Here is a 26,029-nt window from a genome sequence, read left to right as displayed (position 1 = left end):
CGGGTATCGCTGGTTGCGTTGCTGCCAAATGTTTGGTGTTTGTGAGTATCAGTGAGGGAAAGAGAGTCGACCCGTTGTTCGGCCGCGAGAACCAACCTCCAACCACCCATTTCCTCCCGAAAGAGACTGGTGGGTTCGCGGCGATTCCTCCACAAGAGCGCTTCCCATCGTCGCATCTCGCTGCCGAGGGAAGCGGTTGGTAGGTCGCAAGTCAGTCAATCAGTCAGTCTGAGAAGTGTTCGCCAAGCGGTTAGAGCTGCAAATGCGTGGATTTTTCGGGATTTTCGTTTGCGTTTGTGAAAGCAAATGTCAATTTTTTTACAGTTTGCAAAGTTGGAGTTGTTTCACAAATGGGTATTCTAACCATCAATAAGTGGTGATATACGTTCAGCGTTCGATAAAGTTTGGGCTCCAGTGGTTTAGTCAGTGAAAATGATGAAATTTATGGATAAATAATTGCCCGTTGTGGGGCACTTGTGCAAGCGCCAGTGAGGAATAAGATTACATGCCGTTTGATAAATGCTACATCTGTTTTCTTACCAGGTGGAAAATTGTTTAAATTAGAAAACACCCCCAGACAGCCCTGCAGTGGAAATCCTACATCCCACATTCTCACAACGGATTTCATGCTGGTGTAATTACTATCCTGAAGAATAATTGTGATTGTGAGAAGGTATTGTGAGGTGAAATGAAACATTTCGCGTGGAGAAAATTTGTTACAATCAAACAAGAATACATTATGAAAAACGGAGGATGAAATCTTCATAGAAATCGATCCTTGGTTCTGACGGCTCTGTGCTTGTGTGTAGTTCCAGTGTTTGTGAGAGCGTATCCCGACAGGACCTGAGGCAATTATTTCTCTTCTTCGAAAAATGAGAAATCGAGAGAGAATACGGAACGAGCATAAGAGTATTTGGAGAAGAATAGTGTTCCGAGGGATTTGTCCTGTAAAATTGTCTCAATGAGAAGTACTACACTTCTCTTTTCCTCCCTCTGGGCGAAACATAACAATTTGTGTTATGCTAGACTTTGATACCATAAACACCAGTGTGTGATATCAGCTTTGTGGTGCGCGCAAGATAGCCATCAAAAATAAGTTGGTCATTTGAATGTAAGTATCACCGTAATTTGCCATTACACTTGAGTCGCTTCTCACTCGAGGGATACCAAAATCCGCGTAAAAATAAACCGCGCAAATTTCAAAATCCGTGTAAAAAATTAACATACAGTGAATTATTAGTTTAAAATGCAACCCATATTCTAACAATTGATTAACTGTTTTTTTTGCATGCTACAATCATGATATCTGTTTCTCCTTCCATTTCTCAGCTACTAATCACTGATACAATACAGTTCGGACTCGATTATATGTGATTCGATTATATACAATTTTGGACTCGATTATATATAATTTTTTTTCAGTTCAAATATGACTTATTTCAAGAAAAAATGTAACCTTCAACGTCAATGTGAAATTAAGTGGCTATTATTAGAACAATGGGATAAAAATCACGAATTTTGAAAAATTTTCCTGAATTTTCACCAGGAATTGTATACATCGATATTGCAGCGAAATTAAGGAAGATAGAAGTTGAGTATCAAAGAACAAAGAGTGGTTTGAGAGCTTCAATTTTATTGATAGTAACAATCAAGTTTAATATAATTTCTTGGGATAATATGAATAATCACACATTAAAAATTTCTAACTTATAATTGTTTACTCCCGAAATGTTATTTAAATCCACTGATTTAGATGTTCCACTACTATATCGTGTACATAATTTTCTCATCTTTTAAATGAAAGCAACAGAATTAGCTTAAGAAGCGTACTTTTTAGTGTATAGCCAATTTGAGGCAATAGAGTCCAAAACAAAAAAAAAAAAAGTTCTATAACATTGTTGAAATTCGAACATATGCGTAGAAGGATATTTTTCATCAAATATGATCCCCTCCTCCGGAGATAATCTGGAAAAAAATATTTTTTTCATGTGAGAAAGTTGTTTTCTGGCTTCAAGAGGAAGAATCAAAAGTTAAATTCTTCTTTTATTTTCAATGAAGAAAAAGTATATGCATAAAAAACGAATTAAAGATTTTTTTTCTGGCTCGATTGTATATACAGGATTCGATTATATACAATGAAAAGAAATCGAAGACTGTATATAATCGAGTCCGCGCTGTACAAACTTATTTCGTGAAAAGTCACATCAATGCGAAAATTTCGAAATCCGCGTGAAAAAAATCGCGTAAATTGCGAAACCCGCGTAAATTCCGAAATCCGTGTAAAAATATACCGCGTAAATTCTTAAAACAGCATAAAAACGCGACTTAAGTGCATTCATTTTCCCGGCGCAGCTTTACTGGAATCAATCATTTAAAATTATTCGACTCAACTCAATAAGGCAGATGCACAGATGCACAGGCAGATGTGTTTTAGAGTACAAGTTCACAAATCGTCACATTAATTCCACAGCTTTCCGAAACAACCCAACCGGTCATCAATCCAACCTTTGCATTAAAAAAATTGACTTTTTTCGGATAGTGATAAAAAACTAAGACAGATAATTGAGTTTGATAAATTTCCCATGGAAGGTAATTATATTAGCTTACTTGAAAAAAAAATTCTATGCTCTTGCGAGCGGCCTTCCGGCAGTTAATCGGAACATTCGCCATGGCGGACGAAAACATGCGTTTTGGCATATTTTTGAGTTCTTTCTTCGTTTTATTTATCAATTCCTTCTCAGTTTTCGCGACAAAATTGTTGGAGTAGATCTTACGCTTCAGGTTTGCCCAGAAATTCTCGATGGGACGCGGCTGGGGACGTTGGGAGGGCTCGCCGACTTGGGTATTCATATTCGAATAGTGGGCCGATGCAAGATCCGGTCAGAACACCGCTTCTTCGCCTATATGGTATTTCTTGATTAACGACGCAACTTCCGGTAAGCACTTCGTACTACAAATTTTCCCGTTCATAGCCAGTCCGGAGCTAAAGAAGAGCGGATTTGACATCCCCTTCTCGCTGATTGTCGGCCACAGCAGCACCTTCTTGGGGAACTTGGTGTGTGAAATAAACTCCACTTCGAAGCTCACTTCCTTCGTGGGGGAAGTAAAATACGAAGTGCCCTGCCAGTCGTTGCGATCCAGGATGAGATAGGTCTTGTCGACCATCACCGCCGCCACGTCGTGATTCGCCGGGAAAATCGACTTGACCATCTTATTCAGCCGCTGCCGCTGCATCATTTCCTGCAGCTCCGAGACTTCTGCTTTCTGACATGTATGTCCATGTTCACCAGGTACTTTTTCACTGTTTGGCCGGTTGCACCGACCTCCCGGCAGCGATGTAGAAACTTTTCCCCCGATCTTCCTCTTCAGCATCCTTTGGAGCTTCTTGTCGCTCAGGGTCGTCGGCCGTCCCGAACCGGGCTTTCTTTCGATGCTCTGATTGTTGAACAATAGTGTCAAGATGTTGTAGATGCCGGAACGGGCGTATCCGGCGTCCACAAAGTACCGCACGATGTCCATTTTCAACGTGGCAGGGTACCGTTCTTTGAACGCGCACACTTCTGAACGGAGTAGTTTCATTGTTTTCGCAATCACGGTTAGAGTTCGACTGATAGAGCTGTCATTTTTTTTCTGCTGACTAATGGGTTAATATGATTGACGCTGCATGGGTAGTTCCGACAGTGCGTGTGAAGGTAAACCCATGAAAAATCGGCGATTTATATTCCTTTTTTTAATGCAAACCTTATGTAGAACTTCTTTTCAACTCTTTGCAATATCGCTGTTCAGTTGAGCATCCAACCAAACAACTATGGGTTATTTGGTGGCTGAATGTTTCCATTACTGTCGTATTTATGACGCTTCATGTTGTCTCTCATGTCATGTTTAGGAACATGTTTCCATAATTATGATGATCTACGTATGCAATGTCGTGGTTGTGTGGATTCCAGAATGCATATTGGCAACACAGCCAGCTATAACTGTCTCGCCATATTCGTTCATCCCACGCTCATCGTACATACCCCGATTATAGCAATCCGATGAGCGAACCTCGAGCTCGGTTTGACCTGAGACGAAACATGACAATAGAGGGGTGATCCCGGACCACTTTTTCTGTCAAACTAGGATCACTTGCAAATCGGCTCCTGATTGGTTGACGAGGAAAATGATTGCCTAAGATAAATATTTGGATTCTCCGCTATTAAATCCATAGCAAATGTCACCAATCCAGAGCCAAAGTAAACAATTTGTGTCGAATTGTCATCGATACATCGTTTTTCGCTAAAGCCTTTGTAGGGGCGCTGGTTCTCCGGATTGGTGATATTTTCACGGCGGAATCTGGTCCGTTGGACGGTAGATGTTTACCGTAATAAAAGCGCGAACGGTAACACGTGGTACACTATTGAAATTTTATCCGTAGCGAAATGGAAACAGAACTATCTTTTTTTTTTTTATCCAAAATATATATTTTTATTAAGGCTCATATGGCGTCAACCTGACGGGGCCGGGAGTTCAATATTTCGACAATGTTTGCCTTATAACTATGTTAGTAATATGTAACCGATTACTCGCGGTTGGCTCGAGGTTAGTATTACAAGTGTTTTCGTAATTGTGATGTTGCTGTCTTCAATGATCTGTACCTGTGCCCGACACGGGATACTTCCTATTGGGATGCAGCTGACCATTAATCAGCAACGCCCCCCTAGTCTGTACCCCATATCTAGCGTGGTGCGTCTTCTCGAGGAATCCAGGATAGAATGGTCACTAGCCGGCGCAATCATCAGCTCGTGTAGAGTTGTCATGAGCGGTAGAACCTTTGGCTTTTGTTGAATCATCAGTGGACTGCACAACCTTTGGCCCGTGTATCTGTAAAGAGTGTGTGTATGTATTGCCGCGACTAAGTAAAAGTTTATAGATCGAATAGGAGGGATACGAAACAGGGACACAACGAAGGAAAAATCATTAAACGTTGACATCGGCGTTCCTGAGGAACAGGTATAGATGAAGCAGAAGATCAGGATCACGGCTACCTAAGATATCCCGGACGGGGATATCCGATTGTCTGCCTTTTGCTCTCAGTGCTCTAGAGAGCTGAGAGCGAGCAGCATGGAACCGGATACACGACCAGACAATATTATCCAGAACTATCTTATCCGACGATTTTTATTAGACTGATCTGCTCGATAAAACTGATAGTGGTTATCGAGGCAGAGTGTTTCATCTCGATAACGAGATGCGAGAGAATCCTATCTCCTATTACTACTCTCCTCCGCTTTGCGTCATGCAAAACGGAGTGAGTGACTGAATATAATTATGGCAAATTCTATTAGGGTCAGCTTGTTATTTGTGGTAAGTGCCCAAACATTCCGCCCACCATTGAAATCTTGATTTCAATCATAATCTCTATCTATAAATAATTCGCTTTTCTAACTACATATAACGTTTAGGATACATTTCAATAAATTCATCAATACTGCATCTTCTGGAACAACGTAGTAGGGTGAGGGGAACTAAGCGAACTAAATTTGAGAGAGACGATTTAATTGAAAATACGGTGCTATGTACGACGGCAGGAAGAGCCACTACTGGTGTCTCTTGCAGTTGTTCTTGAGTGAAGATGTTGTCTGATGTCCGAACAATCTCAGGCCAGAATCTATTTGGCTGTTGCAACCATGGAGGCCCTTGCCACCATAGTGAATGGTCGATCAGCTCTTTGGCTGGCATACCCCTAGATATGACATCTGCCGGATTTTCGACACCGGAAACGTGTCCCCAGACACCTGAAGCGGTAATTTGCTGGATTTCAGCCACTCTATTGGAAACGAACTTTTTCCATCGCGATGGCGATGCTGCTAACCAATGCATAACAATCATTGAGTCCGTCCAGAAGAACGGACGGGCTGCAACTTGCAGACTGCTTTCCACCTTCTCGAATAAGTGACTTAATAGAAGCGCTCCACAGAGCTCAAGCCGTGGCAATCGAATAGTAAGTTCGAGTTTTTCAGTCGCCTTAGGGGCGACTTTCGATTTTGCTGTGAGCAAATGTACAAAAACTACTCCAGTTGCAGAAATAGTTCGAAGAAATATACACGCACCGTATGCGCTTTCCGAAGCATCGCTAAAGCCGTGCAGTTCTGTACTGACAGGATCTGTGATTGATGCCGCCCACCGTGGAACAATAAATGTGTCGAGAATTTCAAGATCTTTCCGGAACTCTTTCCAGAATTGTTGATGATTTTCCTTCAAAGGGTCATCCCAGGAAACTTTCGCTTTCCACAGCTCTTGCATAAAGAGCTTGGAGCGTAGAACGATTGGCCTCAATAGACCAAGAGGGTCGAATAAACGTGCTGCTTCGGACAATACCAAGCGTTTGGTAATCGGCGCTTCGCAGGACCAATCAGGTATCTTAAAACGGAAAACGTCGTCGACTGGCTGCCACAGTAAACCAAGAGTTTTTACTTGTGTACTCGATGAATCGAGCTCTAATAAATTTCTTTCTTCGCGAAGCTCCACCGGAATATTTTGAAGAATAGTCACGCTGTTGGATGCCCATTTATGCAATTTAAATCCCGCAGATTGCAAAAGATCGTTCAGTTGGTGGCAGAGTTTGATTCCTTCTTCTTCGGAATCTACCCCACAAAGTAGATCGTCAATATAAAAATCCTTAACGAGGACTTTGGCTGCGTCGGGATGGGCCAATTCACCATAAGTGACGAGTTGTTTCAGCACGCGGGTTGCTAGATATGGGGCCGATGCGGTGCCGTAAGTGACCGTCAGCAATTCGAAGGTTTGAATGGGTTCCGACGGAGAAGACCGGAAGACGATGCGCTGGAGCAAACGATCGCTGGGATATACCAGCAGTTGTCGGTACATTTTCTCCAAATCACTCACAATTACGAAACGAGGTATGCGAAATCGTAATATGATGCTATACAGTTCGTCTTGAACTACCGGTCCCACCATCAAAGCGTCGTTCAGCGAGATGCCGGAATCGGAGGGACATGAAGCATCGAAAACGACGCGAAGTTTCGTTGTAGCACTATCTGCTCGAATAATGCCATTATGAGGCATGTAGTAGATTTTTTCTTCAGGTTTTGAAACATAGTTGGTTGGATCGATCAGGATCATGTGTCCCAAGTGTATGTACTCCTTAATAAAAGCTTCGTATGCTCCCATCAGCTGAGGATTAGCATGAAGACGCCGTTCAAGCGATAGAAAACGACGGATTGCAATGTCTCTGGAGTTTCCTAATTTCTCCAGAACATCTGGTTTCTTAGGTAAAGAAACCACAAACCGTCCGCTGAGATCTCGTGTCGTAGTAGCGGTGAAGTGAGATTCACATTTCCGTTCCTCCACGGAAAGAGTTTCATTCGAATGGCACGACTCAATTTCCCAGAAGCGAGTAAGTTGTTTTTCCAGCTCAGCATTACTACATACGAAAGTGCTGGCTGGTCTCGTTGACTGTAATGTGTTGCATTTACCGGAAACTATCCACCCGAAAACGGTTTCTTTTAGATGGGGTAGTTCCGGTCCGAGGTCGACAAGACCATCACACAGTAGATTAAAATAGATGTCTGCACCAATGATGACAACAATTTGGTTGGGCTCAAAGAACTGAGGATCGGCTAGCTGGATATGCGATGGGATGTTCCAATTAACTATGGACACTTGATTCGATGGCAAAATAGGTTTAAATTCCGGTAAAATGTGGAATTTGAGATCGACGACAAAATCCGTACAGCGTGAACGGATGGTTGCCATCGCCGATTGTTTCGAGTTTGCAGTGCTTTGTCCAATACCTTGGAGTGCGAGAGGATCGTGTTTCCGATTTAGTGCCAATTTCTGCGCCAAATGTTCGCTCATCAAATTTCGTTCGGAGCATCCATCCAAAAGGGCTCTTGCAAATAAAGTATTTCCGTGATAATCTTCTATCTTAACGACGGCGGTCGCGAGAAAAACGACACTGCTATCGGCTGGTACACTAGCGGGCAAGGCTACTGACATGTGGGTGGAGGTAGTGGATTTCATTGACGGTGCAGTTACGGGCGTGGTAGCATATGTTTGCGATTGCGAAATAGATGGATTGTTCGCGTTTGGTGCGATTGAACTTGATCGATGTTGATGTATTATGGAGTTAGATGATTGCGATTGCGATGGTTCTTGTCCTGAGTTGGAGGTGTTGCTTGCTGGTCGCAGATGTAGCATCGTATGATGTCTTTGACCGCAAACACGACAAGCTGAGCTAGGACAAGCCCGCACCAAATAAAAGACAATTTAAACACAAACCAGTCTTTTTGACTGATTCAAGTCGTTGGGAAGGAGTCATTTTATTGAATGAAATACATTTGAAAGGAGAGTGGAAAGGATTTTGACAGTGTGGACAAACTTTCTGGAGGACCGTGGTTGTTGTTAGTGTAGAACCAATTTTCGACTTCATTACCATCCTACTATGTTCTGAACGATAGTCTGACGCAATAGATTTCGAGGAAGTGAGGGGTTGTAGGGTTGCCAGATGATCCCGGAGAAACTTTAACAATTCTTCGTAGATTGGTGCTTCACGTGAATTATGTACTCGTTCCCACAGCCTCTGTGTTTCTTTATCGAGACGTTTATACAACAAATGAGCGATGAGATGCGACCACCCTTCAGTTTTCAGACCGATTTTCTTGAGTTGTAACAGGCTGCGTTCGTACGAGTCGATGAGACCAACGTACGATTCCCGCTTGATCGACTCAGCGTCGAGGAAACTGTCCATCAATGTTCGAGCGATGACCTTTTTGTTCTCAAAACGTTGTTCCAACATTTCCCATGCTACATCAAAATTGTCTGCAGTCACCTCAATCGACTCCACCAAAGTTCTGGCTTCTCTCGTCACCACCGATAACAGATAGTTGAATTTATCAATGGGCGAGAGCGTCGTATCTTTGGCAATCTCTGAAAAGCATCACGGAAACCTAACCAATCTTTAACACTGCCGTCGAAGAATGGAATTTTAAAAACTGGAAGGTGAACACGGGAGGATAAGGTTTGGCTGGGCGGATGGGGAGTGGAGGCTACAGCTGTCGATTGGATTCTATATGACATAAGAAAATCTTTGATATCGAAATAACGGTCTTCAAAATCTAACCGTGACTTTCAATTGGCGACATCTACATCCTTCCTCACTTGATCTTCTTTTTCATCGGACCCAGTCAACTTCAAATCTTGATCTTGCCGAGCTTCAATTTTTGCCCTGTTCTCACGAAAATCTTTGAACAGGACCTCCAAATGCTCCAATCGGGAAACAATTCTCCTATGATCCCGCTCTAGGACGAAATTTTCAATAAAGGATTCCAAATTGGACAATGAATCAATAAAACCACGTTCAGCCTTTGTCAATTCACGTAACGACGCCATTGTTGAATAAACCTCTTATCGCTGTGTGTACTCACGCTGCCGTCTATAGTTCACCGACCCACGCCAATCTTGCCACAAACAGGAGGATGATGTAGAATAGGCCAATTTGCTCCGTGTCTGCGGGATGCTAGTAATAGTGGTTCAGATATGTTGCAAAAAGTCCATGCAGCTCGTCTACTGGATCTGGGATCGCCGATCTGTTCAACCGATGTCGAAGGAACAATGGCACAAAGGACCAGCAACTACAACGGTGGTATTGTCACCACACACAATGTGTTCCTTTTCCCGCCAATAATTTCGATCACGCCAATCCGGTTCCTCGAAGGACCATTAAATGTAGGGGCGCTGGTTCTCCGGATTGGTGATCTTTTCACGGCGGAATCTGGTCCGTTGGACGGTAGAAGTTTACCGTAATAAAAGCGCGAACGGTAACACGTGGTACACCATTGAAATTTTATTCGTAGCTAAATGGAAACAGAACTATCTTATCCGACGGTTTTTATTAGACTGATCTGCTCGATAAAACTGATAGTGGTTATCGAGGCAGAGTGTTTCATCTCGATAACGAGATGCGAGAGAATCCTATCTCCAGCTTATATAGAGATTTGTATGAATTCAATAGCCTGTTTTCGAAGTTTTTGGATCAATAATTTGGGTAAAAGTTTTCAAAACCTAGAACTTACACCCCAGTGTAGAAATGAAAGACGTAGTCCTACGTCAAAATAAGAAATTAAAAAAATTACAAAAGCACAGTGAATACGTTAAATGTGCTCATACTGTCGTTAAATTCCATATTTCTCCGAAGTTTCTAATTGTAAGAATATCTGAAAGAACCATCGATAAGTTTTTGATTACGTTTTTCGGGAAATGTTTATGAACTGAGTATTGCAATTGATTAATAAGATACAGTTTACTTACAGTTTTGAGTTTGACTTTGGATATTTTGAACAACATCTGAAGAAGTTCAAATCAAAACGTTTGAAACGAAAGATCGAATAAGAATATAAATATAAATAAAACATATCGGATTAATTTATTCAGAATGGAAAAAAAAACTCTCCAGAACCCGCCCGTTTCCTGAGAACATAGCTTCAAAGCAATTCAATATCACTTTTTGATTCGTTGATAGTTATCCGGTTTTGAATTGTTTCCTCATTATGCTACCTTTCAAATCATCACAACTATTACATTTTTTGTATGTTCCAAAATACGTTATAATGAGAGTAATTACGTAGCACAATGTAAACAATCATACCCCGATAACTATTTAAACTTTCTTTACACTTCAATGAAGCATTGTACAGTCAGTTTATTGACTGGCTCTATGTGGATACCATCAACATCGATCAATGATTAATCAATAATAACTATACCAAACAGTTATAATAAAGATAAAATTGAGACTAAAAATTAGAGTTATCAATTGAATACTGATATTAATACAGATTTTCTGGAGAACTAAGATAAAAAGATTTTTTTAGATAAAAAACACAGATTTTATAATGGCAGCCCTGCCACCTAGTGCAGAAATGAAAGATGTAGACCTAGTCTTAGAAGCGAATGAACTGCGAAGATAAAAGCCTCTTAATGCCAAAAAGAAGAAGGAGGAGGCCTACGTCAACGAATTGGAGAGGATCGCCTCAAAATAGGCTGTTATAGACTGATTTGGCATGGAATTGAACCATACGTTTTTGCTTGGGAATAGGGAATAGGGAATAGGGAATTGGGAATAGGGAATTGGGAATAGGGAATTGGGAATTCTACGTTATCTCTTTTTCTTGTGTTGAGTATTTTCAACTATAATTTTATCGTAACAAGAAATGGTAAATAACAAAAGATCAGCAAAAAAATGGGATTTCCAACATTTTTACACTGTTGCCAAATATATTCAAAATTGAATAGTAGTTGCATTCACATTTAAATTGATTGAAAATTTCTATTATCGTTTTTTTTTGTATAATTTCGTTTCTTTTACGTTCTGTGTTCAGTTCTCGAAGAGAGGGAAATATTGCATCGGAAGTTCCACTCTTTTTGTGATTCTCCTGCGATCTAGCATAGCATAATATCAGCGGTCTAACAGAAAGAGCATTCAATTATTTCTCAACCGTAAAGCAGTTAGCAATCAAATTAGGACCAGATAACAATCAAGAACCAAGGCAGCAGAAAAAAATATTCAAAATCATGTTCAAACCTGAAAAAAATACAATCATCCATATATACAAAAAAAACGGAAGAGACGCTATGTTGAAATTTGAGAATGAATAATTTTATCAATATTTCAGTACTCTGGTATTTACACGATATCAGGGTTGAATTATAGAGCCTTACTCCCGTATAGACTTCACAGTGAGAACGAAATAAAGTGTATACGCGATGACAACGGTACGGTGTCGACATCTGGATACGGAATTAGTTTTTAACAAGGCTTATTACTCTATCAGATTAGCCGGCACGAAGGCAGTTTAAATTGCTAAAATCTGAATGGAAAATTTTACCTGGCGTTATTAATTCGCTTGAAGCACGTTTTTCTTGCCCTAACTTGACCTATTTTTATATACTTTCCGATATTCCGATATAATATAAAATTATCTTTAGAGATAATTTTTGTAAGAGATTATTTTACACATGAAGAAAACGAAGTTGAACACTAATTTGATACGGAAATTAATTAATTTAATTTAATTTCCATTTATATTTCCTATTGAAAAAATACTCATTCTGCCTGAAAACCAATTTGGGTAAATGATTTTGGTTTATCCGATTTAAAGTGTTTCCTCGCAACTAGTAAATGCAAATCGATTTTTCTTCATGAAAATCACATATAACCAAGAAGAGTTTGGGTTTGTCGGAAAGCCCCAAGTCTCTGCTAATAATACCATAAGGCGTTCAAATTATCCAATTTTTTATGTTTTTTTTTTCTTCGAAATTATGATCACGGTTTGTTTACCTCTGAGCATGGTTTGTCCGAAAAATGATCATGGTTTGTCCGGTTTTAGAAATCACCATTTCTGAATGAAAAAAAAGTATTTTCAAGTAGATTTCTCATTGCTTGAGTTTTCTGTCGTCATATTGTGATTGTGATTAAGAGTTAGCTCAAATGAGAAGCGCGTTGACACCAATAGAAAGTGGATTATATAAGCCTTTAATACATGTGAATCCGTGAAAACGTCCTATGAAACTACTGTAAATTATGAAAAAAACTTTTTTATTTATATGTTTGGAAACATTTGAATACCTGATTTGATACAGGTGCTCTGCACTAGAACATTCAAAAAAGTGGACAAACTATGATCATATTTTCGACTGGACAAACCAAAATCATTTACTTTATTATCTTTGACGCTTCACCAACTTGTAAAACGAAGTTCAATGACGTGCCGTTCATTTTGTTTTCATCGTGAAGTGTATGCGGGAATAAGGTCCATGATTTAAATTCATGTATGTCAACATATCATACTCCTGCTATCAAATCTACGTTTTCTAGTTTTCTTTGTTCACTCCACATTTAATTTGTTTGCATACCAAAATAACCTATCCGGCCAATATTTACTATCCGACCGGATACCGGAAAGCGACCTACTGTCTTAGCGACCTTATATGTTAATTTAATGAAATGTGGATGTAGCTAGTGCAGTCTCCTCATAAAAACAGACGCGAATTAGAAAAATAAAGAGTTAGTTGTTGTTAAGACGCCGAAAGAACGGTCTTTTCCATTAAAAAGAAATTTCCGTTGCCTGGCGACGTTTTGCACTAGGATAAGCAGAGTCCATTTAATATGTTTAAATCCGGTTATCCACAGTGTACTTCTTGCTTTAAAAATCAAAAATTCAAATGAAAATATAAATTCAATAATAATATACAGTGACATGCGTTCGTTTAAACGCACCATGTTTTTCATAGGTTTTTCATTCAAAGCAAATAGGATTTTGAATGTCATCAATGATTTTTATTCGTTATCATAAACTAAAATAAATAGCATCATTTCTTCAAATAAAGTTCACTTGATAGAATAAAGAATGCGAAAAAGTAGAAATTAGCTGATGCATTCGTTCAGACGCACCTCAAGTGAACGTAGTAAAAGCCCAAATTTTCTGAGTCAATCAGTTGGCTAATACTTTGTAGCTCCTCCCTTATTCTTAATAACTTCAAATACTCTTCTGGGGATTGAATTGACAAGGTTATGGAGAGTATTTACAGTGATTTGTTGCCAACATGAACGTATGCATGATTTAAAGTCGTTTACCGTATTGAACTGGCGTCCATCGGCGTAAACTCTTGCAGGCAATATAACCCAGAGGTTCTCAATCGGGTTGCAATCCGGACTACATGCTGGACAATCAAGTACGGTAATGTCCTTTTCAGAAAACCAGGCCTTGGTTTGTCGGGAAACATGAATAGAAGCGTTGTCTTGCTGAAATACAACAGGTTCATCCATATGATCCTCCAAGTATGGAACCAAAACGTCTTCCAGAAGCTCGCAGTAGTTGCTGGAATTCATTTTGGTGGTGATCCAGCAGATAGGAAGCTTCTCGTCATAAAAAAATCCTTCCATTACCATAACCGTTCCTCCACCAAAATTTCGCTAGGATCGAGTGACATTTAATTCTGCCAAATCGTGCCAGTATTTACTGTAAGAGTCAGGACCATCGAAGTTATTTTTTTTCTCATCAGAAAAAATTACATCACGCCACTAGTTAGTCCAGAACTTTAGGCGATTTTCCTTGTGCTTTGTTTCGTTCACTTGACGTTCGGTATTGTGTTCAAAAATCGACTTACGGTTGTTCTGTGCAACGGGAGACCGAGCTTTTTTATTATATGCGGACAACTCAAGTGGTTTTTGGTCGCTTCATGACGGATTGGACCTTTTTGTCTAGCGGCCAATTTGGTATTTTCCTTAGTACATGCCTTAATCCCTTACTTGTGGATATTTTTCAAGTAGGAACGCACAAATTTCTCTGACCGGTGGATTTTCCGAGATATTTGGCGATTGGAATGGCCCAAATCCACCAAAACCTGGATTTGACCCCTTTCGACGTCGTCCAAACGTTTTACTAAACGAAATGGATAATGTTGACGGATTACTCACTATAAACAAAGATATAACCTTTTTTCTACTTTTGTAAACTCAAATGTTCAAAAGTTTTGATTTGTAAATCTATATGTAAATACACTGACTGTATCTAAACGAATGCAACGCAGAAATGTGTCAAATTTTGGAAAACTTGTGTTTACTCCAGATTGAAAGTATAAAAATAGTGGTATAATGCGTGTTTTCTTTTACTAGACATGTCACTAATACATGGGATTTGTAACACTGAGAGAAATGAGATAGTCGCTTTTGATTTCACTGCGTCTAAACGAACGCATGTCATCGCATGAATATGATGATTCGAATAATCATGGACTTGGTAAGGAAAAGAAAAACTTGGGGTAGGAAAAACTTGGGGTAGGAGTGATTGTCCCAAAGAATAAAGTAATCACAAAATAAGTGATAAACCTTTGAATCCGTTTGGATAGTCCAAGATGATTTTTCAGAATGTCAAAAGATGTCTAATTAGCATCTTCCTATGTTATGATATTGTTGGTATATAAATTTAATAAAATTTGTTTGGAAAATTATTATTTATTTCAGTTCAAAAACAAATTCATGGGTAACGATGTGCAGTAGAGTGCAAATGAAAATTATCATCTCAAATTTATGAACGGGATTTCCTGAAAAATACACTATACAGAAGAAAAAAACACTATAGAAAAGTTCACCTCAATCGGACTTTATTTACTAGTGTCGCAAAGATGTCACAGTTTGAGTTTTTCGGAAAACCGAGAAATACCCCAAAGGGCATGAAATCGGAGTTTTGAAAACAAATTGTTCGATAAAAATGTCTTAAAATTGCCTGAAACCTTGAGATCTACGGTCATCTCGAATTCTTTTTGTCAACTGAGAGAGTCGATTTTTGATTTTACGTTAGTCAAAATCAACATTTTCATCATGGTCAATCATCATGGTCGAACGAGCAACGCTTAATTACTTTCGAAATTTGGAGTCTGTGGTTGGAACTTTAAGAGCGCTTACTCCAATTTTCGGCCGTAATAATCGTCCCAACCAGTAGGCTGCACATAGTTTTTGTCTAGAGGATAATGATCTTCCATAAAGTTGTATTCTATTTAAGTTGCGTTAGGTTCACCATGAAAAAACGTTTTTTTTTGCTCTAACTTTTATATTTCAACCTTAACATCAAAATAAAGGGTGTGTCACATGAAATTGCATCACGGAAAAAACGATGTAGAAATTTAATTTTTAGGAATTATATCTTCAGCTTTCGCTTATAATCAGATAAGAGTGTATAGATCACGTTGGCCATGCATCACTGTCAATTTTTCGTAAATTTGGAAAAATGTCGTCGAACGAAAAAGAGCGTCGTGAATTAATCCTGTGCACTCATTTCGAGAATCCGGAGTTGTCACATCGGGAAATCGGTAAGATGCTGGGAATCGTCCAATCCACGGTCAGCAGAGTACTAAAACGATACTTCGAGAACCTAACCATCGACCGGAAGGTGAAGAACGCCAAAACTGGATGCTCCGTCAGTGAAAAAGATCATAAGCGCGTAGTTAAGCAGTTTAGACGTGATCCGAGAAGTTCGGTCCGGGATGTCGCCAATAAGCTGAATTTGTCAAGTTCATTCGTCCAGCGGACCAAGCAGCGGGAGGGCCTGCGTACATACAAGGTTCAGAAGGCTCCTAACCGCGACGAAAGGCAAAACATGGTGGGGAAGACACGAGCCCGGAAGCTGTACACCGAAATGCTGACGAAGCCGCATTGCCTGGTAATGGACGACGAAACCTACGTCAAAGCGGACTTTCGTCAGCTGCCGGGCCTGTTGTTCTTCTCCGCAGAGGACAAATTCAGCGTTCCGGAGGAGATTCGCAAGCAGAAACTATCCAAGTTTGCCAAAAAGTACATGGTGCGGCAAGCGATCTGCTCTTGCGGAAAGCGGAGTGCCCCCTTCGTGATGACCGGCACGGTAAACGGGCAGGTTTACTTTAAGGAGTGCCTACAGAAGCGCTTACTACCACTATTGAAGCAGCACGAGGGCCCGACCATCTTCTGGCCGGATCTCGCTTCGTGCCACTATTCAAAGGACGTGTTGGAGTGGTACGAAGCCAACGGGGTCACCTTCGTGCCAAAGGAAATGAACCCGCCCAACGCGCCGGAGCTTCGCCCAATAGAGAAATATTGGGCGATTATGAAGCAGGCCCTCCGGAAGAACCCAAAAGTTGTCAAATCGGAGGCGGACTTGAAGAGAAAATGGATTTCTGTTAAAAAAAAAACTACAACCTGACGTTGTACAGAACCTTATGGACGGGGTAAAGAGGAAGGTGCGAGCATACGGGCTTGGGTTCGAAGTATGAATAAAAAGAAAATGCCAAAAGTTGTTTAATAGTTTTTATTTTACTGTCTAAAATTTTCAAAAGGATCGGTCTACTGGGCGAATTTCTACAGCGTTTTTTCCGTGATGCAATTTGATGTGGCACACCCTTTAGTCTTGGGACGACTTTTAGATCTATACATCCTATACATAATCGAATCTTAAGAAAACAATTTTTTCATTAATGTATGAATGTTAAACATTAGTGGAAAAATAGCTTTTTTGTGATTCGATTATGTATTGGATTCGAAAACTAACGTTGAAAGTGAAATTGCGATTATATATTATCGAGTCCGACCTGTACTGCATTCCCCACTTCGGGACGATAATGTTCGGCCTCTCGTTCAGTCTGATCGGATGGTTTTTAGTGTCAAGATACAAGAACGTGTATTTTTAGTGAAATCCTATTACTGGAGCAACTGAAGCCTTAATGAAAATTTGTCCTCTTATGGTAAGAATTTCAACATTTCTCGTCGTCAATTACTTCCTCTGGGAGTATGTGAAGGACCGTTGCTATGTTAATAAGCTATAAAATTTGGAGGAACTTGAAGAAGAAATAACTCGGATTTTCAACAGCACTATGCACTATGCACATAAAACACCTTTCTCTCATAATAAAATTACATTTATCCGGAATATTTCAGGATCATATTTGATAAAATATGTCGAATAAATATGACAGAATTATTGACCTTTTTTGTTGCGGGCTCGGTTTGTCCTAAATTGGCTTTAATTTCTTCCAATGTAATTTACGTAGAACGATCCTGTTACTGCCATTTGAAAGATGAGAAAGTTCAATACAGGATACTGTTGTGAAACTAGTAAAAATAAATAAATAATTTTGGAAACAAAAAAAAAAGTTATTGAAGGTGTTATTATCAATTTTATCCTTATGTAATAAACGTGATTGTTTTTATGCTTCGACATACCGTACAATTCGATACAACGTACAATTTTGAAAGTAAAATGTACGTTATATCGAAGTTTCCCTGTATTTGGAATATAAAAAATAGTTTAACTGTATATAATCGATTCTAAAATTGTACAAAATCGAATAATATACAGTATAATCGTGTTCGACCTGTATTCATTGACAACAAATAGCATTGGAATGTACATTAAAAACGGAACCGAGTGGAGCAACTGAGTTTCTGGTTTGTAGAGTAGACCTCTATAATTAAGGCCAGTTTTCTATCATCGATCTTCATTGTTGTGATGATACTACTGCATCCAGCAAAAGCAAGGTCAATAGAAGCGTCCCAACCTAACATTAGGGACAAGTATCACTCGTGTTGTCACAAAGAAATTGTCATTGTGAGTAGCACCATCTAAATTGTGTAGTCCAGCAGTACAGACCGCTACTTGTTGGTTTGCAGCAAATATAAACAACAATTGACCAGTCATTTTCAGCCACTAACGATTATCTTCCAGTCTGTGTGGTGTATAATTGAAACCCCTTCTGCTTCCCTCTCACGGTAGCTGAACAGTATCATTGATTGCAATCGGTGTATATTGTGTCATTACGTTCTTCCGGCGAACAAATCCATCTACACCAGGAACATGAGGATGATTGACTTTTCCTTTGAATTGAGCGCCCTTCCAACCGATTCGATTTTGTCCTTAGCAAGGCAATTCATCTGAGTATTGAAATTGTAGCCTTTTGTGTCTCTCAGGCACAAAGAATGGCAACAACGGTGACGGGTGTCCCACATCAAATTGCATCACGGAAAAAATGCTGTAAAAAATACCCAGTTGATCGATCATTTATAATTTTTCAGACAATAAAATTTAACCCATTAGTAAGTTTATGCCATATTTATTTATTTCAACTTAAATACTTCAAATCAATTTAACTTCAACTCAAAAATTCTGTACAACATCTGGTTGTAGCTTCTTTTGTGCGGAAACCCCGCTTTTTATTCATATCTTTCTCAGATGTCACCTCCTTGGTATGCTTCCGTTGTGCCTGCTTGATGATAGCCCAGTATTGGCCTTAGTTCCGGTGCGTTGGGGGGAAGGCTAATGTCCTCATGTCCCGAAGTGGTACGAACCCGTTGGCTTCGTACCACTTCAGGACATTCTTCAAATAGTGACACGTAGCTAAATCCGGTCAGAAGATCGTAGAGCCTTAGTGTTGCTTCAACAGAGGAAGCAGCCGCTTCTGTAGACACATCTTGAGGTAGATCTGCCCGTTTACAGTTCTGGTAGTCACGAACGGCGCACTCATGAGCAGATCGTTTGCCAAATCATGTATTTCTTGACAAACTTTGAACGTTTCTGATTTCTTACTTCCTCCGGAACATCAAACATGTGGCTCTCTGAACAAAATACTTGGACAGCTTCAACTTTTTGGCCACATTCCTGACCGAAGCATTGGGATTCCATATAAATGCTTTCATGACACGCTTGTGATCCTGATCACTATTAGAATATCCATTCTGACCGCATTGATTCACACGACTCACCGTTGACTGCACGATTTCGAGTTGTTTTCCTATGTCTCGATGAGAAAGTTGAGTATTTTCCAGGTGCTTGCGCAAAATCAATTCGCGACGATGCTTTTCGGGTGACGCTATTTTTTCCAATTTTCGAAAAACTGACAGCGATAAAAATACTGTGTAAACAGTACACTTTAAACTACCTCTACCATATTTTTTTAAATTTAATATTTTACAGCGTTTTCCCGTGACAAATTTGATGTGGGACATCATTTAGGGTATGTGCTTCAAATCAGTTTGTAAATATGTGCATTAAGGTGGCAGCGAAAATGGTCATTTCAAATTTCAAAAACCGACCATGTACATTTTATTTATTGGTCCAAAAAAAACGATCTGTGCCAGGGTACGTATATGGAAAGGTAGTCTGGACTGACTAGTGCATCAACAATAGTGAGCCCTTTACGTGTTAGTTTTGCAAGTATCATGGAGCGGTATAATTAATTTGTCTAAATAAGTTTATATTAGGCTGTCAAAAAAGTCCTGTGGTATTTTTTTTTGAATTTTCATTTGTTCATAAAATTAGTTACAATCATTTGTTTTAAGTCAAATATGCGCCGTTTTGTTCGATGACTTGTTCCCAACGAGATGCCAACTTCATAATACCCCTGTTATATAAGCTCGCTTCCTTATTGGCAAAAAACTCGGATAGCCAATTTTCACAGGCCTCTTTTGTGGCTAACTTCTGACTACCTAGCTCGTTCGCCATGGACAAAAACAGGTGGTAGTCACTTGGTGCAAGGTCCGGACTATACGGCGGATGCAAAAGAACCTCCTATCCGAGCTCCCGGAGCTTCTGGCGCGTCACCAAAGAAGTGTGTGGCCTGGCGTTGTCCTGATGGAAGACAATGCGGCCTCTGTTTATCAAAGATGGCCTCTTCTTCATGAGTGCTACCTTCAAGCTGTCCAGTTGTTGGCAGTACAGGTCCGAATTGAGCGTTTGGCCATAGGGAAGCAGCTCATAATAGATTATTCCTTGACAATCCCACCAAACACACAGCAGAACCTTTCTGGCCGTTAATAAGGGCTTGGTCACCGTCTGAGCCGCTTCAGCGGGCTTCGACCACGACCGTTTGCGCTTCACGTTGTCGTAAGTGACCCACTTTTCATCGCCAGTCACCATCCGCTTCAGAAACGGGTCGATTTTGTTGCGATTCAGCAGCGATTCACATGCGTCGATACGCTCAAAGATGTTTTTTGCGTCAACTTGTGTGGCACCCATACATCGAGCTTCTTTGTGAATCCAAGCTTCTTCAAATGGTTAATAACTGTTTGATGACTTATCCCCAGCTCTTGGCAGATGCTACGGCTGCTACTATGCCGGTCTTTCTCGGCTAATTCAGCGATTTTGCCGCAATTTTCGACGACAGGCCTTCCGGAGCGTGGCGCATCTTCGACGACCTCTACACCAGAACGAAAACGTTGAAACCATCGTTATGCGGTGGAAATGGAAACTGTATCGGGTCCATAAACTGCACAAGTTTTATTGGCAGCTTGAGAAGCATTTTTGCCTTTGTCATAGTAGTACTGTAAAATATGTCGGATTTTCTCTTTATTTTGCTCCATATTTGTGACACTATAACTCACGAACGACTTAACCAAACAAAACACTGTCAAGGACTATATTATAGCGCGCAAAAATACCAAAAAATATATTATAGCGCGCAAAAATACCAAATTCCAACAAGCTATAGTATGACTCGATACAATGAATACAACTAGAACTAGGCGCTTACAACGACACCTCGCGGAAATACCGCAGGACTTTTTTGACAGCCTAATATATATTGTATTTAAGGTTAATGTATATATTTATTCATTGCAGCGTAAAGATAATTTATTTAGATTCAAAACCTAATCAAAACATAGGGGAAATTGTGGTTCGGTAATTCTGAGCTTCCTGAAGCTACCTCCAGCCGTAGTGCTTGAATTATGCCATCGGAACCGGCCGAATCGCTAGGTTTTTCATTAAAGATGTTGATGATGCTGCTCCCGATTTCCTTTGATGAAATATCCCTCTCGGGATAGTCTTGTTTAGTCCCATTAGAAAGCTGAAAGCTGCTTCAGCGAGCCGTCCGGTTTTGATTTCCCGAGATATGAGAATCGTTGGCCTTTCTGACAGTAGGAACAGCTACATATAAACTGTTTGTGTATTAATTGTATAATCTGGGTTTGTTTAAATTTACCTGTTGGTATCAGTTTTCGACGGTATTGTTCTTCCAAGCCATCAAAATGCACGAAACAATCTGGACTGGAGTGAAGCGAGCAAATGTATATGTTTTTAGTATTGCTGTTTAGGTCCTGTCCGAAGAATCAAAACCATTTCATTCGAATGGTCACATCCCTCGGAAATGATAATTTGTGGGATATGTTTTCATAATTCGAGTTGGACTCGAGCTCTGGCATCAATGACCGAACACTAATGCATCCGGGTGCCATACATCGAGCCATAGAGTTGTCTGAAAATGGAAATATTTTATATATATTCCTTCGCAGTCGTGCCGCTGGAGAAGACAAATTTCAAAAAGCAGCACAGAAACAACACATCCAGGGTACTAATTCCGGAAAGCCTTTCACGTTAATGGTTCACTAACTCACTATCTCACGTATTGTTGAAGAATTAAAAAAAAAGTAGCAAAACACGTAACATTCGCAACAAAAAAAAACACTTGTAATGAATTGCTTTGCTGCCGCTACTTTTCGTAAAAGCTAAGATGTCATAGTTGAGAATGTATAAGTGAATCGTGTCCTACATACTTCGAGTCCAGGTTTCCTTGTCATAAACGTACCTTGGATCTGTGCAAAGTTTCCGCCCAATCGGACATTGTTTTGGGGTGCCTCAAAGCGTTCTGATTGTTTCATCCTCGAAAATCTTTCAAGGGAGGAGTAAAGAAAATTTGGAAAATCGATTTTTTTTTTCGATGCCAAATGACTTAGAAATGCATAAAACTTCGAGATCTGGTGTTATCTCTAAAAAAAATTTTTGGTCGAAAATCGACTTTTTGGGACTTAGCCTGAATGTCCAAAAAAAATCAAAACTTTGAGTGCCTTGAGGCACCCCTAAATCATGTCCGATTGAGCTGAAATTTTGCACAGATCATTTTTTGGGTCAATAAACAAAATGTATATGGTCGCTTCTTTAAATTCGAAATTTTTTTTTCACATACCTTCATTGCCTCTCAAGCTTCCCAAAAGGTCGATTTTCGGCCAAATTTTTTTGAGATGACACAAGATCTCGACGTTTCTATTTTCCAAATTTCCTTCACTCCCCCGTTGGAAGATTTTCGAGGATGAGCGCTTTGAGACACCCCTAAATCATGTCCGATTGAGCTGAAACCTTGCACAGGTTATTTTTTGGGCCAATAAACAAAATGTATATGGTCGGTTTTTGAAATTCGATGATAATTTTTTTTTCCGTACATCCATTGCCACCCTAATGTACATACTCTCAATACTTGTGAATGCATTGCAGTTCGCTGGATGTTTCAAAAAGCCTGTAAATCTGTGGACATCTAGTAGTAGCCGTTTATTTCAGTCTGCTTCTGTGATAGACTCGCTCTCCTGAGCTTCTTGGCAGCCGAATACCAAACTAAATATCCAAAAAGAAAAATGGTAATTTGGTGACGACTTATTTTTTTAAAGGCGTTAACCAACATTGTTGACCTTTTTTTGGTGAACAGAAATATAGCTGGTATTGTGAAGTTTTGGACCGATTAAGAACCGCGATTAAGAACAAAAGGCCAGGTTTATTGACGAAAGGAGTGTAACTCAAGAACAATTGAAAAAATTCAATTGGACTGTGTTCGAGCAACCTCCTTACTCCCCAGACCTCGCTCCTAGCGACTATCACTTATTCCCGGTGATGAAACAGGCGTTCGGCGGTCAACGATTCGATAACATTGAAGAAACTCGTGACGCAGTTACATCGTACTTCAAAAAGTTGAACGCTACGCACTTCGCGCTCGGAATAGAAAAAACTCTTGCCACGCTATGAAAAATGCCTCGAACGTTATGGCGATTATGTAGAAAAATAGAAAATAAAACGTAGATCACCTTGTTTTTTGTCCTAACTTCATTTTTCCGCGATTTCTGAGGTACTGAAACTTATTTTTTGAACGACCCTCGTATAATCACTCAATCGAGGGTTTTATAAAATGCACCCTCAAATATTTAAGAACACAATGGCACGACTACGCTCATTCTGCATTCATCTGAGTTACATCGAAATTTAGATTTTGCTACACATTATTTTTGTCCACCTTTCTCGTAAGCTTGTATAGTTTATAATATTATTCGAGCGAAGACACATAGTCCATTAACACGTTCGACGCCCAACGCGACGTTTTTGAGTTTCTTGCAGAGCCCAACTTGAGATTAAATTATTAAATGAAGATCAAACCTAGTTTATAGATAAGTTTTACATGATCTAGCAATGTTTGTTTCCAATTGAAGACGAATTGATGACAATAACACATGCCAAAGTCATAGTATAGGGGTTTTGCAAAAAACTGCAGTACAAACCATCCGTACTATAAATTAATAAAAAATATAGTATAAACAGTATAATATTATGATTTAATTATTTTTCTTCATATCTTATAGTTACATTTAGATGCCTATTCTATCAAATTCCTTCTAAAAATCCAACTCAATTTGAGCGAGGAAATTGTCACCCATATCTGGGTGACGGAGCGTCGAAAGCATTAATACGATAACTATCTAACGTTCAAACATTCAATCTGGGATGATATCGATTAGATACTTTTGCTGTACTCAAATAACTATATTTCATGACTGCTGTTCTCCCTTTCTTGGATAATGTTCAACTATATCACTGGATGGCCCAAGTCGATAATGTTAATGATAGGGCAAAAATAGCACCGTCGTCGTGTTCTAATGTTATATTGCAAAGGGTAATAAATTCAAACATAGCATCTTCAACCTACAAATGAACCGAAGTAATGATCTAATTCGGTTCTGTCATTCAACTGCTTATTCTACGTATCTGCTATAATTTCTGTCCTTCCATGCGGAGTTTCATTCGATGCGAAGCAGTTGATAAGTGATTTTAAAAGGGTATCATTTACAAAGGGAGCCTCATAGTTGCACGCATTTCCCCTCATGAGTCGCGTGTAGCCGTGACGCGCTTCCTCGGTGAGTTGCTTGTAACTGATTTCCCTTTTCGGAGGCGTGATCGCTGATATCGTTTCAGCGTCGATCGTCATTGAAATTGCGTAGATCACATTGCATCGTTGAATTCAACATTCAACATTAGGTGTCAACAGCTTTTGAAGATGGAGCTGTAAACAGATGTATATTATTTATACATTATTTCCCATGCTTCATTAGAGTATCTCTATATACACTTATCCTTGGAGACTTAATTTGTAACCATTAGAGAATGATATCACGTTTAATTGGTGTTAACTGCGTTTACTGTTTGAAATTAATGTACCCGAGCAAAACTATCCCAGGAAACGAACAATAATCCGCATGTTTTATTTTTGTTATTTCAGGAGGACACGTCATCACAAGCAAATAAGTTGCTCAATTTACTAGGGAAAAGACCAAACGGAGTCTAGCTACCAAAATTAAGCGGGAGCCAGCTCCAGCCGGAGCATGTACCGTAGGTGTCCGATTAGGCCGCAATAGGCCTTGAGCGAACGTTTCGTGGCGTGAAAAATCATCCCTCCGAACTCTCACACACCACGGAACCAAGCAGCAACGTACAACTGTTTGGTGCTACCAATGGCTGAGGTCAGCAAAACTAACAGCGACAGTGCGATGCCTGTATCTTCGGGAACGACAGCACCGGGAGTAGCACCGCATGAACTCACTGAGGTTTCGGTTGTGGACATTAATGCATCGCAAGCAGCATCTGCCCCTCCCATGTCTACACCAATAGCTAGTGCGGCCTCACCGATGCCTCATCTACCATCGGCAACTTTGCATGCCGGAATTGGAACCAGAAGTGGGCCCTTCAATCTATCAAACAGTACAGATCTGACGGCAGTTGCCTACAATTCGTACACCCAAAATGTACGCTGCAAGTCCCCACCGGCACTGGTCGATAATCTCAAGAACGGAATGATTGGGTAAGCGCTAGATATAAGTAGACTAAACATTATCGGGTTACAGTGGGGAAGGGTGAAGAACAAGTCACGATAATCGTTTCAAGCGCTAATTTTACTATTCATTGTGTGCCACCTTCCGCTGGGAACCGCATTGAAGTGGTTTCCGCCTGTTGGAATGTGTCATCACACCATTTATCGGTGTCTTTTATTGTGATTCGTTCGTGCACTCAGGTTTCCTATACCTGATATAAATTATACTCGATGGAAGAATTCGGCGTATTGGCATGGATAAAATTATTATTCCGAACTGAACATAGATAATGTGATGCTATAACCCCCTAACCTAATTGCTCGATGTTATCATTCTTGGTCAAATTGGCCGACCGCGATACTAGAGATATTGTAGGTCAAGTGCTAGAGGCGAATGAACTTCAAAGTTTAAAGCCTCTTAAAAACAAAGAAAGAAAGAAAGAAAGAAGGTCAAGTGGTTAAGTTAGGGCTAATACGAATCAATTGTTTTAATCTGAAATTCCATTGAGACAGCTTTTGGGCAACATGTAACGAGTGGCAACTAAAATATTGGAATTTCTTTCTCAAGATGTTAAAAAAAGAATCCCGAAGAAATCTTTGATTGGGC

General features: G+C 39.9%; 1 protein-coding gene across 1 annotated transcript in view; it reads left to right on the top strand.

The window, feature by feature from the left end:
- The first annotated feature begins 212 nt into the window (after nucleotides 1–212).
- Nucleotides 213–26,029, top strand: part of LOC129775902 (ATP-binding cassette subfamily G member 4-like) — a 56,892-nt gene continuing 31,075 nt past the window's right edge. Inside the window, exons 1-2 of the mRNA XM_055781125.1 lie at nucleotides 213–1,111; nucleotides 24,835–25,413. Of these exons, the coding sequence (XP_055637100.1) occupies nucleotides 25,067–25,413 (347 nt within the window). The 5' untranslated portion in view covers nucleotides 213–1,111; nucleotides 24,835–25,066. The remainder of the gene's footprint in view (nucleotides 1,112–24,834; nucleotides 25,414–26,029) is intronic.

The sequence above is a fragment of the Toxorhynchites rutilus genome, chromosome 3 (genome assembly GCF_029784135.1).
Source record: "Toxorhynchites rutilus septentrionalis strain SRP chromosome 3, ASM2978413v1, whole genome shotgun sequence".
NCBI lineage: Eukaryota > Metazoa > Arthropoda > Insecta > Diptera > Culicidae > Toxorhynchites > Toxorhynchites rutilus.
This window is presented reverse-complemented; position numbering and strand designations above follow the sequence as displayed.